This window comes from Solanum stenotomum, unplaced genomic scaffold, assembly GCF_019186545.1.
Source record: "Solanum stenotomum isolate F172 unplaced genomic scaffold, ASM1918654v1 scaffold26733, whole genome shotgun sequence".
Classification (NCBI taxonomy): domain Eukaryota; kingdom Viridiplantae; phylum Streptophyta; class Magnoliopsida; order Solanales; family Solanaceae; genus Solanum; species Solanum stenotomum.
Genome location: NW_026029157.1, coordinates 44,854 through 63,112, shown reverse-complemented (window position 1 = coordinate 63,112; position 18,259 = coordinate 44,854). Strand labels below are relative to the sequence as shown.

The 18,259-nt window shown below is 32.6% G+C and overlaps 2 protein-coding genes across 2 annotated transcripts in view; both read left to right on the top strand.

The window, feature by feature from the left end:
- Nucleotides 1–14,137, top strand: part of LOC125851529 (MDIS1-interacting receptor like kinase 2-like) — a 29,145-nt gene extending 15,008 nt beyond the window's left edge. The window contains exons 2-3 of the mRNA XM_049531307.1: nt 12,033–13,643; nt 13,747–14,137. Coding sequence (XP_049387264.1) covers nt 12,033–13,643; nt 13,747–14,102 — 1,967 coding nt within the window. The 3' untranslated portion in view covers nt 14,103–14,137. The remainder of the gene's footprint in view (nt 1–12,032; nt 13,644–13,746) is intronic.
- LOC125851525 (MDIS1-interacting receptor like kinase 2-like) overlaps nt 1–14,357 on the top strand; it is a 24,357-nt gene extending 10,000 nt beyond the window's left edge. The window contains exon 3 of the transcript XR_007444918.1: nt 14,226–14,357. The gene's annotated coding sequence lies outside the window, so the exon portion shown is untranslated. The remainder of the gene's footprint in view (nt 1–14,225) is intronic.
- The last annotated feature ends 3,902 nt before the right edge of the window (nt 14,358–18,259 follow it).

Below are 18,259 nucleotides of genomic sequence, written 5' to 3'. Positions count from 1 at the left end.
CTGCTCATTATCTTTTTACTTCCAAGTGCTACCCCAAATTCAGCACCGCTCGGGATGTGTGTGTGACATGTTTCTTCTTCATGGGCCATCCGAACAATAATATCAACATTCCGCTCTGCATGGCCTGAGAAAACAATACAACTATTCACAGTGTTGTTGGCACTACATGTGCTCTTAAAATTGTGTTGGGCTTAAATTTTTATTTGGCAAAATTACTAAACTACACTATATATGTTTACATATTCTCATTTAATCCCTACTCTTTCATAAAAATTCAAAAATCCCTATTTTTCCCCAAACCCTCTATTCTGGATATTTTATTCTGAAAGAACCCAAAACCCACCTTTCTCATCCCCAGAATCTTGCCTCTAATCTTTTCCCACTACCAAATTAGTTACCGAATTCAAAGCAATTTGATTTTCAAACGATTCTATCTCTATTCAACTGTCCAAAGTTCAAAATAGGTATTATCATCTTCTTCATTTTTCTTTCAAAATCAATTTTTGTGTGTCAATTGATTTTGGATCAGTTGTCAAAATGGATCATCCGTCTTTTAATATTGGGATTTCCCAAATAATAACACCTAACAATGATCAAATTTTTGATTCAGAAGACCCCAACTGGGCAGAACAGAGGTCTAAAAGTTTGCATGCACCGACATTAATGGCAAATCAAACTTCTACGAAGAGTAAATCGAAAAAGGAAGTGGGGGCATTATCTAAAGCAAAGGATGCAAAAACTCAAAAGAAAAGGGATAGAAATGTTGCCCCTCCCATTTCTCGACCAACACTACCCATTGTATGCATTTCTTTTGCTTTTAATTTAGACATTATTGAAAAATAAAGTTTTATTGTATATATTGAAATCTGGAGTTGTTACCCAGAAACACTGATTATTTTATCAAATGTTGGTATTGAGTATAACTTTTACATTTGTAGATGAAAGACTATTTTTTGTCAAAATTTTTGCGTTGAGAACTGTATCTAAGATAAGCATTCAATTCACAGTATGATATGTAGGTTGTTTGTTGTACAATGTATCATATTCATAGATATTCACATGAATGATACGTAAACAGAATAAAATAGATCTGGTAGTTAACATTTTGTATCATATTTAAATATAAGTCAGTGTATATACAGAAGTTATATGATTTTGTGTATCAGTCATGTATTGTTATTATGTAGTATAAAATGATCTGAAACATAATATTTTGAATAAATATCTGGCCTTTCCTTTTTTAGTTCTGTATGCATCATTTATCGGTTTAGTGATTGATCAACATCATTTATGTTTATGGAATTGCAGAATATGAAATATGTAATTAAACATATTCCAAAGCAACCTCTAAAGTTTGGTCCTACTTACAACTCAAATTTTAATGAAAACTTAGTGTTGTCAATAAAGGATGAAGGTATGGAATTATTTAAGGATACTATATTTGGCCAATACCTTAATATCTCCAAGTGCCACTACCAAGTGTTTATATCTTCTAGAGGTTGAGCATGACAATTTAGACAAAGAAATTCATATTCGTCATGCCAAAGGAAATGTATTGCAATTTAGTATCAGAGAATTTGCTATTATTACTGATCTGAAGTGTACTGGAAATATTAAAGATTTTACATATCCAGATTCAAAAACTAGTAGGCTGGTTCAAAGATACTTTCCTAGTCCAAATTATAATGTAAACAAAGGACGGCTGGTAGATCGTTTTGATATGGGTGGTTGGGACAACATTGATGATGCCCTTCAGATGGCTATATTGTATTTCATTCATACATTTGTATTCTCGCAACTTGGTGATGCACCAATTCCTATCGAAGATTTCTTAATGGTAGAAAATGGCAGCTATCAACAGTTTCCGTGGGGACAACTTGCCTTCACAAAGTTAATGAAATCATTTAGGAAAGAGTACAAACCTGACAAACAAACGTATCGCTTGAATGGAATTCCATACACACTTAATAACTGGGTATATGAATGTGCGTCTGTAATACATAACGAGATAGCTGTTAAAGAAAGAAACGGTATACCAAGGGTATGCAATTGGAAAGTTGTGGGTGCAAAGCCTAAATTTGAGATGTTTATGGAAAACATCTTTACTGAGGTAATTAGTACATAACAACCTTTTTTACTTTTTTTTTATTTGCGATACATTATTTAACTAGTTCTCATGATGTTTTAATTTTTTGTTTCTATAGAATGATTGTTCTAACGTTCAGCCAACTCAAGAGGAAATCATATCACTTGATTTACCAAATAACAGTCATGTACCTCCAACTCAACCAGCCACATCAGATGTTAATCATGAGGAGGTGCTACCAGACGAGGTTCCTGGATTTGAAGAGTTTTCATCAAAAACTCAAGAGCAACTGTTAATTAAGGAGATCCACATGATTTTCTACCACAGGATCCACCCACCCCCAAGAGAAGAAAGGTTGCACATCCAACAAAAAATAATGTGCCCAAAGCCACACAACCAGATGAGCAACCGAATCAGCCATTTCAAACTCCGGATTCACAACCGTCACAAGTTGATAATGTATCTGGTGTTCCTCATAATACAGTTTTTTGAAGAACAATTTCAGACAATGCAGGACTTGAGGAACTGAAGGGTCACATGAAGTCTTATGTAAGTAAACATAACTATGTCATTTAAAAACTTTCATGTTTATTGTTAATTCCACTTAATATGCTTAATTTGAATCTAGGTTGACAAAAAAATTGGAGCTCTTGAGGCGTTAATTATAAAAAATCATTCTGAGTTGATGAAAGCAATTGGCACGAAAGAAAACAAAAGTGATAAAGTAGTATTTTTATTTTTTAGTTTCCCTTTTCAGTTTTGTGTTATACTGATTTTTTGGATCTTGAAGGACAATGGTGGCATTTCTATGCCATATATAGTGGATGATTCAGTAGACAAAGGTAATATTGATCCACAATCCGCTTCTAATCAATTCTTTCAACAAATCATTTGACCCATACAAATGGATTTTGCTTAACTGTTGATCATGATGTTGATGCATCTGCTGTGGAGGTTGAAAGATGACATGTTACCGAAGAAAATGTTGCAAAGGTATGTATATGATACTTCAATTTAATTATATAACTTAATGTCTTTTAATCATTAGTTAATTCGATTAAAATTATTAACAATGTATCATTTAATAAGATTGATACTTTAGTAATTTTAATTCATATAAACGTTGCCTTTTTGTGTATCATTGGCTATACATTATACACTAAAATCTTAGTTGCTACTATATATTGTTTTTTGAATCACCATTAACAGATACTTTTTGATATATTTCCTTATATACTAATATACAAACATAGAATGATGAGACATCCATTAAGGAAAATGCTATGAGAGATTCAACAGATGTTATACCCACAACACACCATAGTCATGTTCCGGTAGAAGAGATTGTTCATAATAAGGAAGTGGTAAGTAAAGAGTTTTTGAATTGTTATAATCAATTATTTTTGAAAAAAAATAATCAAAATGGTGTGTAATATTCTGTTTATTATGAGGATGCAGTACATGAAGCCCCCTAATTACACACAAAAGAATTGAGCGGTGATGAATATATTAAATTATTCTTATGTTGGTATAATCATTCCCATAGGAACCCATCAGAGGATAAATATAAAGGCAAACCAGCTCTATTTGGATTTGATTATATGGATTTTGTTGTTGCATTTCCTTTGGACAAGAACTGGTTTTATACTATGTCACAACCATATAAATGCTGGACTGATCAGGTACAATATACAATACAATTATGTATATGATATACAATTAACATGTGTAACTCAAAAATTCAGATTACTACTTGTGTTTGCCAATTGTTATATGTATCATCTACTTTTTATCATATATTGTGTTCTTGTTTTTCTTTATTTTAGCAGCACATAGATGTAATTTTTTACTATCTACGCAAGAAGTCAAAACTAAGAAGCATGGATCAATACAGATACATTACCTGCAACTGTTTGTTCAAGTCCTATATCAATAATGCATACAATAGGTATTATTGCAGTCCTGCAGATGATACTCTTAGTACACAGGAACACATTGCCCGAGTTGATGTTGTATATGTATATAAAAGGTCCATCAAAGATGTCATTAATGAATTTTCTGTCCCTGCTGTTTTACCATGACAAAGAATTTCATTGGGTGTTGGCTGTGGTTTTAAGGGAAAGGTTAGTACGAGTTTATGACTCATCTTTGGGATCAAGGAAGAAAGTTCAATCTGATGAGATAAAACAGTTGTTTATCATCCGTCCTAACTACCTTCAGGATAGTAGATTCTTTGATAAAACCGACATAATGTATCTTATCCCAAGGTATCTCGTCATGTTGAAATCTACCACATGAACAAGTTTTCCTCTCCAGAAAAACAATGTATCTTATCCCACCTTTATACACTGCAAAAATATATTCAGAAGATGCAACAACCTGCAAATGTTTAAAAATTGGAGATACATTAAACGAATTTTGATTTGGTATACATAATAATATAATGAGAAGTAAAGCTAGAAACATAATACTTGTAATACAGTTATGTACCTTCATTTTCGCACATTTGGATGCGTTTATAATCAATATTTCTTCAAATCTTCTCCCTAATGTTTCCTTTGTGTAAGATGCCATTTCTCGATTTTTGCAATTCCAAGTACCAAATAGAATTTTAGCTTCTTTTAGAAAGTCTATAATACGTAATTGTCGTGCATCAAATAGGCAACCACTGATACATTCCTCTATGTTCGAAGTCATCATTCTCCCCCTGCTCACTGTTGCGTGAGATCTAGCCCACCTTTCATACCCAACATCTTGAAGATACTTCTTAATTCTGCCATATACTTTTTCCACTTTAGCCATTAATTTTTCAAAATAATCTTTCCGATAAGCCTTTGCCATTGAATAGAACAGATCAATTAGTATGGATCTGCTTTTCCTGAAGTATGTACACACATTTTTCCAGAGGTGCCATATGCATGCAAAATGAGGAACATTTGGATAAACAATACTTACACTCTTCATTATGCTTTCATTTCTATCTGATACAACACACATTTGTTCTCTATCATCAAATACATTTTTAAACTGTTGGAAGAACTATGTCCATGAGGAATCATTTTCCGTGTCTACAATTCCATAAGCTAACGGCAATATACAACCTTAACATTGAAACACACAACATTATGATTCTTTATACATAATTGTTGCAGGATGTTATATTACTATCTTAAAAAATTAAATTAATAAACAACATGACATACCTATCCCATCGGGTGTACTTGCCGATACAAATGTTCCTCGATAAGCTCTGCTAATATGTAAAGCATCAACAACAACAACAGGCCTACATAACTCAAACCCTCTTATCATTGGCCTTAATGATATGAAGAGATACATAAACTCATTTTTTTGGGCCTTGTGCATCCATATATATGAATTTGGATACACAGTTTCCAACATATATATGTATTTTGGCATCTGTTTATATCCATCTGCATGTCTACCCCTTATCATCTCCAGTGCACGTTCTTTAGCACACCATGCTTGTTGGTAAGAAATTTCAACTCCATATAGTGACCTAACATCATCAATTATATCGTTTGGAGTATGTTTTCTTTTATGATTTACTAACTTTGGAGCTATCACACCACTAACAAACCCAACAATATCATGTACCTTACTTAATACCCTATCCCTCAATGGACATGTATGTTCACTATTGAAGTATTTCACTTTAAATATGTCCGTATTTTTTCTAACAGACGCCTTCAAATTCCAACAACAATCATCTGAATAACATACTAATACGTAGCTGCAATTATACCATATATATTTATTATTTGATCAGGTTTAATGTATCAATTCATAATATCAAAAATAAAATAACAGTACAACATACATTATTACAAATACTTTTAGTTAAATAATAATGTGCACACATATTAATATATCACACAGTTTGATGACGACTCAGTTTATATTGTTGATATACAAATCATATAACAAATTCAAAATCCACTTATTAACCTAATTTCACTTATCCTTCTTAATTGATACTTTAATAAACAGAGGTAACTCAAAATGCACGTGATACTTTATTGTATCCAATGAAAACAATACACACACCTCTCCTTCTTAATTAATACATTAACAATCAGAAGTAACTCAAAATGAACATGATACCTAACACCTACAATTGCACGTAACACATGTTATTTGTGTATCATGATCAACATAATAGCAAATAAATTATAAACAATGAAGAATGTTATAAGATTGAAGTATCACATACCTTTTGTTATCAGATCTTTTAACTCTAATATTGAAGCTATGCTTTATTTTGTATTTTGCCATGACAACCAATAGAGTTGCCTTATCATTTTACAATTGCTTCACTTCCACATTAGAAACATTAGTATCTGATATATAATTTTCCACCTCCATTTTTGGTATGTAATAGGAATCACAAATTTTCGATGCAACAATGCTTAGAGCCTTTGCATCCCTTTTTCCACCTTCAACACACACAATTGCACCTGTTGTTGCATCAAAATTTTGTATCTCTTCATCACTTTTATCCGATGTATCAATGCATAGTGGATACATACCAAATCCTATCTCATGTTTCTTCACTTCTATGTACAATTTCACCCCTATATCATTCTGAATACACAATGAAGATGAATTACCTTCTACGACGTATTTGATCTCCATATTTTTTTTGATTCATCAACATTCAATTCTGTTGCAGTTGCTGAATTAAGATTAACGAACGAAATATTTTCCCCAACCACTATGCCATCACTTATGTACCGCTCGTATCTAACATCACTTTCCCATATTCCTGAATGCCTTAACAAGATCAAAATATTCATTACAAATCTTCACCAAAAAATGCGCTACAAATTTTTTTGAATCAGCCTTCCATAGCTTTTCGCAAAACAGGAAGAGAGAATTTCAAAATTTTATTTTCCTAAGTTTTGCTTTATTAGGATGTTGCGTGGTCTGTCCCAACATCCATCTCAATGTTATAGAGGCTTCATAGGCAGTCAGTCAGTCAGTTAGTATTGAAGCTCTCATCTATGTATATATATATATATATATATATATATAATATTCTACTTTGAGACTCGAGTTGCCATTTTGGCTAGATTTTATCGGTTAAGTTGTTTTATGTTCTTGCATGGCATGAAGTTATTCTGTTGAGTTAGGTTTCCGCTGAGTTAAGAAAGCCAGGCCAAGGGTTCGCTTGGGGCCAGCAATGGTCTTCGAGTGCCGGCCACGTCCAGGGTGTAAACTCGGGGCATGACATAAAAGAAACAATTCATTCAAAATGTGAAAAAAGTGACAACGACAATCCATTCAAAATGAAATATAGTCAGAATGACTGAAATTCTAAATTTTCGATCACTGAATTTACTGTGAATAAAGCTTTAAAATTCACTATATTTGCCTAGAAGGAAGAGGCAGTAACATTTTCCGTCACACAAAGAATTGTCATAGATACTCATATACATGAAATTAATAAGATAATGTTGCTTCCAATAATTAAATTATAAAGAAATTTTAATGAAAACATATATAAGATTTTTAAATTTGTTTATAAAAATAATATATTATGTATGTATATTAATAAAATATATGTATATAATTCATCGGTTGGGTTCAGTTATTTCTTCGTTTTTTCGAATAAAATCATAACCGAATCAAATACTATCAATTTTCAAAAATCTAAAATCAAATCAAACCAATTCCAAATAAATCAGCTTTATTTTATCGATTTGGTTCGATTTTTATCCAAACCGTGAACACCCCTAGTTGGGAGTATTACTAGAAATTAAAGATGAACTTTTTTGAAGGGCAAGTTGGGTAATTTCTTCCTATTGCATGGTCATTAGCTCGTCAATTACGAAATGACTTATATATATATCTATATATTTTTTGGAGAAAATCTCACAATATATTTCAACATCTTTAAGGCTTAGGCCCACAATTGAGATACCCTTTTAATTCGTTGGCACGTACTTACATGAACATTGACTTACAAGGCGTTCTAGGTCTACCCGTATTTAACAAGCTGAGAAATAAATCCAATTGAGACAGCAATTATAATCATGCAAATTATAGCTACTATTCATAATTGTATTTAAACTCTAGTTATTTATGAAAATTTCTTAATAAAAATTTGCAAATTCTGCGCTACCTGACCTGTAAAAATGATGCAATATTGTGTTGGTCTTTAATTTTTTCATCTCATAACTAATAAATTTTGCGTATCACAAAAAATTAAACTGAAACACACAATTGCACCTGTTGTTGCATCAAAATTTTGTATCTCTGCATCACTTTTATCCGATGTATCAATGCATAGTGGATACATACCGAATCCTACCTCATGTTTCTTCACTTCTATGCACAATTTCACCCCTATATCATTCCGAATACACAATGGAGATGAATTACCTTCTATGACGTATCTGATCTCCATATTTTTTTTTGATTCATCAACATTCAATTCTGCTGCAGTTGCTGAATTAAGATTAACGAACTAAATATTTTCCCCAACCACTATGCCATCACTTCTGTACCACTCGTATCTAACATCACTTTCCCATATTCCTGAATGCCTTAACAAGATCGAAATATTCATTACAAATCTTCACCAAAAAATGCGCTACAATTTTTTTTGAATTAGCCTTCCATAGCTTTTTGCAAAACAGGAAGAGAGAATTCCAAAATTTGAAATTTTAGTTCAGTAATCGTTTTATGAATGACTGATTTGTAGATGAAAGAAACGTATGCGTGAATTGTGGCAGTCAATTTTTATTTTTATTTTAAATCCCTTATTTAACGCACTAAACTGATAAAATCCCTTTTTTAACGCACTGAACTGATAATTACAGCTTCTAAATTAAAGTATCCGCCCACATTTTAAAGTATCCGCAAGACAATAAAATAAAGGGAGTTTTGTAATTTCTAAAAGAGTAGGGATATGAAGTAATTTGTTTACGGTATTATACTAGCTTTGTATAATTTTTACTTTTTATTTTCATAATAACAAATAACTTTCATCGGGCGTAAAGTTTATATTTTTAAGTCATAACATCCTATTTCACGACTTAAGAACTTATGTCCTCTAAGCATAATTTGGGATAAGGTTGTTCACGAATCGTTTTGGATCAGTTATTGGTCAAAACCAAAATTAAATCAACTTAATCGGTTTTAAAATTATCAAAATCGAATCGAACCAAATATAATATATATTTATTGCTTTGGTGGTTACTGATTTCGGTTTGGGTTGGTTCCATTGTTAACCATACACAATAAAAGAAACAATTCATTCAAAATGTGAAAAAAGTGACAACGACAATCCATTCAAAATGAAATATAGTTAGAATGACTGAAATTCTAAATTTTCGATCACTGAATTTATTGTGAATAAAGCTTTAAAATTCACTATATTTGCCTAGAAGGAAGAGACAGTAACATTTTCGTCACACAAAGAATTGTCATAGATACTCATATACATGAAATTAATAAGATAATGTTTTCACCTTGAACATTTTTGCTTTCAATAATTAAATTATAAAGAAATTTTAATGAAAACATATATAAGATTTTTAAATTTGTTTATAAAAATAATATATTATGTATGTATATTAATAAAATATATGTATATAATTCATCGGTTGGGTTCAGTTATTTCTTCGTTTTTTCGAATAAAATCATAACCGAATCAAATACTATCAATTTTCAAAAATCTAAAATCAAATCAAACCAATTCCAAATAAATCGGCTTTATTTTATCGATTTGGTTCGATTTTTATCCAAACCGTGAACACCCCTAGTTGGGAGTATTACTAGAAATTAAAGATGAGCTTTTTTGAAGGGCAAGTTGGGTAATTTCTTCCTATTGCATGGTCATTAGCTCGTCAATTACGAAATGACTTATATATATCTATATTTTTTTGGAGAAAATCTCACAATATATTTCAACATCTTTAAGGCTTAGGCCCACAATTGAGATACCCTTTTAATTCGTTGGCACGTACTTACATGAACATTGACTCATTGACTTACAAGTCGTTCTATGTCTACCCGTATTTAACAAGCTGAGAAATAAATCCAATTGAGACAGCAATTATAATCATGCAAATTATAGCTACTATTCATAATTGTATTTAAACTCTAGTTATTTATGAAAATTTCTTAATAAAAATTTGCAATTCTGCGCTACCTGACCCGCAAAAATGATACAATATTGTGCTGGTCTTTAATTTTTTCATCTCATAACTAATAAATTTTGCGTATCACAAAAAATTAAACTGAAACAAACTGTATGTGTGTATTTGTTTTAGAGGTGATATAATGTGTATCAATGTTTTAGTTTCAAAGCTAATATGTGTATTTGTGATTGCAAAAGAGATAGGAAATAACTTTGGCGGAGCTCCCACTGCATGACATAACAAGAACTTATGTCCATTAAGCATAAGTTCAATTATTGAAAGGCAAGTTGGGCAATTTCTTCCTATTGCATGTCCACTAGCTCGTCAATTACGAAATGACCTTTGAATATACTTTGGAGAAGATCTCCCAATATATTTCCACAACTATAAGCTTAGGTCACAATAGAGACAGCCTTTTAATTCATTGGTATATACTTACATGAACAGTGACACATAATTGACTCAGCAAGTCGTTCTAATTCTGTCCGTGTTTTACAAGCTCAGAAATAAATGCCATTGACTCAGCAAGACTTGAAGTGATTCACTACAATATAAAACTATACTCATCAATAGCCAAAACAAACAACTGAAATCTTTTAGCTTTCAAGATGGTTCCCAAAATATTTTGTTTCCTTCAGCTTTTCACTCTCTTCACTGTTACTTTTGCTTCCACTGAGGAAGCAACTGCTCTCCTCAAATGGAAAGCAACTTTTCAAAACCAGAATAATTCCTTATTGGCTTCATGGACACTAAGTGTTGGTGCATGCACGGATTGGTATGGAGTTATATGTTTTAATGGTCAGATAAACAGGTTGAATATAACTAATGCTGGTGTCATTGGTACACTCCATGATTTTCCATTTTCATCTCTACCATTTCTTGAATATGTTGATCTTAGCATGAACTAGGAAACTTCACTAATCTTGTCTATCTTGACTTGTCGTCTAATCAGTTTTCAGGCAAAATCCCAATAACTCTAGGTGGCTTAACTCAGCTCAAATTTTTGTACCTTCATTCTAACCTACTTTCTGGTCTCATTCCTAGTGAGTTGGGGAATCTGAAAAACCTCAATGATTTGCAGCTATCCCATAATAAGCTTAGTGGTTCAATTCCAATAACTCTAGGTGACTTAACTGAGCTCAAAATTTTGTATCTTTATTCTAACCAACTTTCTGGTCTCATTCCTCGAGAGTTGGGGAATCTGAAAAACCTCAATGATTTGCAGCTATCCCATAATAAGCTTAGTGGTTCAACTCCAATAACTTTAGGTGACTTAACTGAGCTCAAAATTTTGTGCCTTTATTCTAACCAACTTTCTGGTCTCATTCCTAGTGAGTTGGGGAATCTGAAAAGCCTCAATGAGCTAGATTTATCCGATAATAAGCTTAGTGGTTCAATTCCAATTACTTTAGGTGACTTAACTGAGCTCAAATTTTTGTCCCTTCATTCTAACCAACTTTCTGGTCTCATTCCTAGTGATTTAGGGAATTTGAAAAATCTCAATGGTATGGAACTATCCCATAATAAGCTTAGTGGTTCAATTCCAATTACTTTAGGTGACTTAACTCAGCTCAAAATTTTGCACCTTCAATATAACCAACTTTCTGGTTCAATTCCAATTACTTTAGGTGACTTAACTGAGCTCAAAAGTTTGCACCTTCAATATAACCAACTTTCTGGTTCTATTCCAAAAGAACTTGCATCTTTGTATAACTTGGTTGTCTTGGCAATGAGTTCCAATCACTTTTCAGGCCATTTGCCAGAGCGGCTTTGCCAAGGTGGGAAACTTGAGATTTTCACGGTGAATAGTAACAAGCTTACAGGGCCAATCCCAAGAAGCTTGAGCAAGTGCTCGAGTTTCAAAAGGGTTCGCTGCAATAACAACAGCTTTACTGGGAATTTATTTGAAGCTTTTGGCATCCATCCAGAGCTTCGGTTCATTGATTTGAGCGACAATGATTTTCATGGTGAACTCAGCAGTAACTGGGGAAAATGCAAAAAATTAATTGATTTGCGTGTAGCCAGAAATAACATTAGTGGTAGCATACCACCAGAGATTGGAAATGTCAAAGGGCTTTTAGGACTTGATCTTTCATCGAATCATTTGATTGGGCAGATTCCAAAGGAATTTGGAAAATTAACTTCTCTGGTTAAGCTTTCTGTGCAGAACAACAATATCTCTGGATATATACCCGAGGAACTTGGGTCACTGACAAAGTTAGAGTCCCTCGATCTATCGTACAACAGATTGAATGGATCAATCCCGAAGTGTATAGGAGATTTCGTGCACTTGTTTCAGCTGAACCTGAGCAACAACAAGTTTGGCCAGAATATTCCAAAGGATATAGGAAGGATAACTCAGCTTAATGTACTTGATTTGAGCTATAATCTTCTGGTTGGAGATATACCCCCTCAGTTAGCCAATTTGAAGGTGTTGGTAAACTTAAATCTTTCCCACAATGGCCTATCTGGGCGCATCCCCAAAGAACTTGAAACTTTGACTGGTTTGCAGGATGTCGTATTGTCATACAATGAGTTGGAAGGTCCAATCCCTAATAATAAAGCTTTTATCAATGCCTCATTGGAGGGTAATAAAGGTCTTTGCGGAAATGTAGCAGGACTCCAGCCCTGTGAAAGGCCGTCTTCTATGGTGAAGAAGCACTCAATGGCGAAGGGATGTAAACTCACCCTCATCACTGTACTTCCTGTTATGGGAGCACTGGTACTGATCTGTGTTTTCACTGGTGTTCTCTTTATGTGTAATAAAAGGAGGAGAGTTAGAGAAGTTGAAAGAAGGGATGGTGATGGTTGGCTTTCGATATCCATGTTAGATGGGAAGGAATTGTACAGGGACATCTTAAACGCCACAGAAGAGTTTGATGCAAAATTTTGCATTGGGCGAGGAGGTCACGGAAGTGTTTACAAGGTAAACCTTCCATCATTAGGGAATATTGCTGTGAAGAGACTTCACTCTTCATTTCAGAATACACATCCCAAAAGCTTCATCAATGAAGTAAGGGCATTGACTGGGATTAAGCACCGAAACATTGTGAACCTCTACGGCTATTGTTCGAAAGCACAACACTCACTCTTGGTTTACGAGTATGTGGAGAGGGGGAGTTTGGCTAGTATTTTGAGCAATGAAGTTGAGTCCAAGAAATTGGATTGGCTTAAAAGGGTGAATATCATCAAGGGTGTTGCTTTTGCTTTATCTTACATGCACCAGGATTGTTCACCACCCATTGTTCATCGAGACATAAGTAGCAGCAATGTTTTGCTTGATTCTGAGTATGAAGCTCGTGTTGCAGACTTTGGACTAGCGAAGATTCTCAATCCAGACTCATCCAATTGCACTACACTTGCTGGCACATATGGCTATGTCGCACCTGGTAAGTTTTAAATAGTTCATGAACTATAGCCAAACACTCCATTGTTTTTATCTCATTTGCACGTTTTAATTGTTAATATTGTTTTGAAAATTGTATTATTCAGAGCTTGCATATACTATGAAGGTTACGCAAATGTGTGATGTGTATAGCTTTGGAGTATTATCATTGGAGATAGTCAAAGGAAAGCATCTTGGGGAATACATTACTGTGCTAGCAAATTCATTGACTATAGATCCTGAGCAGCTTAGCGATTTGCTGGATGAACGCCTTCCATATCCTGAAGATAGAGTAAAAGATGCTTTGGTTTTTATCATCAAGCTAGCATGCTCTTGTTTGCTTAAAACTCCAAAATCAAGGCCAACAATGCACTTCATCTCTCAGAAGTTATCATCAATGGATGCACGTCCACCTATTCAACAGAGAAACCCCCATGTAAGGCGAGCAATATATAATCCTTGATATGTATGGAAATATCGGTAGTGTGAAGTAAGTATTTCAATTGCTGGGACGTATTTTTAGGGTGCTCATTTTTTTACTGTATTAAAGACCTCATATTACAGTCGCACATAGTTCGTCTTGGAGGTTTTTTTTCGATTTCAAAGATTTTACCTGTATGTATAGAAGCTAGAAAATGACCCTTTCTGCTCAAGCTTTTGTCCCAACTGAATAAATGGAGTTGTTCTTCATTGTAATGACTAATGAGATTACATTTTGTCCAAATAATTCTTATATTTTACTGTGGATTATGAAGAAAAGAAAATCTGGCCAGAAGATCCATTGCTGGAAGCCTGTGTCAGTTTTTACATCGACAGAAATACCCTAAAAAACAAACTCCAATCATCAATTTATCAAAACAACAATATGTCTAACAAATTCATTTAACATTTTTAATTTTTTTTCCATGTTTTTATGATTTTTTTTAAAACTCATAGGAAACCCCGTGAAACTTTAAAATTTTAATTCGTTTTCATTCACATCCATGATAATGAAACATTTGACTCCCAAGTCGTTCTAATGGAAGAAAGATTAACTCAAGTCTTCTTCTTGGGTGGTCCACAAAATGACTTAATGATTATGGAGAAAATTGATTCCACAAACTTTAAGCGTCGTCCACAATTGACACTTAAAAAATAAATTCCATTGACTCACAAGTCTTGGGTTATTTAAGCTACCACCTAACCTACTATCCCTAGGAATCGAATTCTTCGGTGACCAAGTAAATTGTGGAATATAAATAATGTTATGGTCATAATTTATTTTATTTTTTTTTGAAAATTACTTTCAAATGTCGTTACTTAATTTTTGAAAGAAATTAAGAAATCTTCAATTTAAAAAGATTCTAATGGAAAAAGAGAAAAAGGCCAAATTAGTTCCTTATCTTTGGATTAAGACTCAAAGTCATCCTTGAGTTTTCATAGAATAGTCTCTCATGTTTGCAATATTGGTGAACTTTTAGACCTCCTCCAAACTTTTTGCCTATTTTTAATGTTAATTTTGTCCACAGTTTTATATATGGAATGTTCAATTGTCTTTTTATTTATTTAGTAGAAATAATAAGGTGAGAAGAACACATTGTTCTGTTCAGTAGAAATATTATGTTGCTGCTAAACTATGAACACCTTGACATATGACGTTGCAAGAAAAGAAAAATTTGTACTATTGCAAGTGAAATCGATGTAATTAACCTCTCGATTTTAGTTGCAATATTATTTCTACTAAACTAAACAAGGTGTGTGTGTATATATATATATATATATTATGGATAAAATCAATGTTAAAAAATAAACAAAAATTTGAAGAAGGACCAAAAGTGTACCAATATTGCAAACATGATGGACTATTAGTGCTTCATATGAAGACTCAAGAATGACTTTAAGTCTTAACCTAAAGATAAATGACTATTTTGAGTTTTTTCTCAATGAAAAAATCTATAAAAAATTCAAATAAACGAGCAAGGGTTCTTATAAATAGTATTTTGGACTGCTGTTGCTTTGTTTTTGGGCTCTGGCCCATTCCAGTTGTCGGTAAAGTTTGTTTCTTTTTTCAAATTTTTGGATTTAAGGTCTATTAAGAGAGTATTGAGATTTTCTATTCTTGGATTTGGTGAAGAAATTTTTTCTGGGTAATGTTGCTTTGTCCAAAAACAGTTAGATTCATATTCTAGAAGTTTGGAAGGACAATCTCTGATGAAAATGGGAATTTAACCAAGTGTGTGTAACTGATGAATACTGAATATGACAATTCAATTCAGTTCTGTTTATGCTAACGACTCAATTGAGTTCCTGAGACAGTGACATTGATTTCAAAAAGAATATTGAAAAGGCCAAACACATATACAACTCCATTTAACTTGTCTCTAAATTTCATTTTGAAATTCCAACTCAACCTTGTTTCATTTTGAAACTCCAATTCCATTTTTCATGTACCATTAGTCTAAGTGTAGCCGTTGAAGTCCATTTTGATACCATTTTGCTTTATGGTGTCAAAAGTGTTCTTCAAGTACATAGCACACACCTATAATTAAGCTAATGATAGTATCACTATATATGTCACAGCGCGTGACTTGATGCTTATACTCGTGAAGTTCTAGCTGATCTCTGTATATTTTTTGTTTCTGTTAGCTGACAGCCTATCAAACTGATCCTGCTTTGCTTTTAGTGTTCAATTGGATCCTCTGCAGGTGTGCGAAGTTGTGCGTTCATGTTGTGCTGAGCCCCCTCTGAATGTACTATTATCACTTAATCAATGTTTACAGATTTGTATCTAACAATAATATTCATGGTTTGGTGTAAACATTGATAAATCTAATATCTATAATAGCTGGTTGAAATTCTCGAGATTTACAACATTTTGTGCTACTCATTTTGCTTCCAAGTGCTACCCCAAATTCAGCACCGCGCGGGATGTGTGTGTGACATGTTTCTTCTTCATGGGCCATCAGAACAATAATATCAACATTCCGCTCTACATGGCCTGCGAAAACAATACAATGTCGTTGGCACTTGTGTTGGGCTTAAATTTTTATTTTCATAATAACAAATAACTTTCATGGGGCGTAAAGTTTATATTTTTATGTCATAACATTCTATTGCATTGACTTAAGAACTTATGTCCTCTAAGCATAAGTTGGGAGTAGGGGTGTTCACTGGTCCGTTTGGATCGGTTATTGGTCAAAATTAAAATTAAACCAACTTAATCGGTTTTAAAATTATCAAAACCAAACTGAACTAAACATAATATACATTTATCGATTTGGTGGTTATCAGTTTCGGTTTGGTTCGGTTATTAACCATACACAAAAATAAAAGAAACAATTCATTCAAAATGTGAAAAAAAGTGACAACGACAATCCATCCAAAACGAAATATAGTTAGAATGACTGAAATTTTGAACTTTCGATCACTGAATTTACTATGAATAAAGCTTTAAAATTCACTATATTGGCCCAAAAGGAAGAGACAATAACATTTTTAGTCCCACAAAGAATTGTCATAGATACTCATATACATGAAATTAATAAGATAAATGTTCTCATCTTGCGCATTTTTGCTTTCAATAAGTAAATTATAAAGAAATTTTAATGAAAACACATATAAGATCTTTAAAATTGTTTATAAAAATAATATATTAAGTATGTATATTAATAAAATATATGTATATAATTCATCGGGTTCCGTTATTTCTTCCACTTTTTTTGAAATCATAACCAAATTAAATACTATCAATTTTCAAAAATCTAAAATCAAACCAAATAAAATCGATTTTATTTTATTGATTTGGTTCGATTTATATCCAAACCATGAACACCCCTAGTTGGGAGTATTACTAAAAAGGGTAAAGGGTCAAATATGCCCCTAAACTATTCGAAAAGGTCTAGATATACCCTCCGTTTAAAGTTTGGTTCACTCGTGCCCTCGCCGTCCAACTTTTTGTCTAGATATGCCCTTATGGGCGTTAGTTGGCCTGCTGGACATATCCAGCTCATTTTCCATTTCTTTAAAAGCCACATGGAATTGTCATGCCATTTTGACTTTACCACATGACATTTATATGAAAATGGAAAGGGATCAATTATTCCCCTAAAAAATTCGAACCCATAAACACTTAATCCGACCCATAAATCAACCCCCCTTTTAAATAAACTACCCGACCCATTTTCAACAATTTTGTTTAAGTTTTTAAATTTTCGGTAAATCCCGAAAATGAGTAATTGATTAATAAAAAATAGAAAAAATATGAAAAAAACATAAAATTAATGCCAAAAATTCACAAATAAATATTGTAACCTTAAATTCAACAATTTTTTTTAAATTTTTTTTCGATATATCCCGAAAATGAGTAATTGATTAATAAAAAATATGAAAAAATATAAAATTAACGCAAAAAAAATCACAAATAAATATAGTAAACTTAAATTCAAAAATTTCAACAATTTTTTTTAATTTTATTTTTTTTGGCAAATCTCGAAAATGAGTAATTTATTAATAAAAAATTGGAAATATATATAAAATTTACGCCAAAAATTCACAAAAAAATACAGTAACCTTAAATTCAACAATTTTTTTTAATTTTTATTTTTTTAGTAAATCCCGAAAATGAGTAACTGATTGATAAAA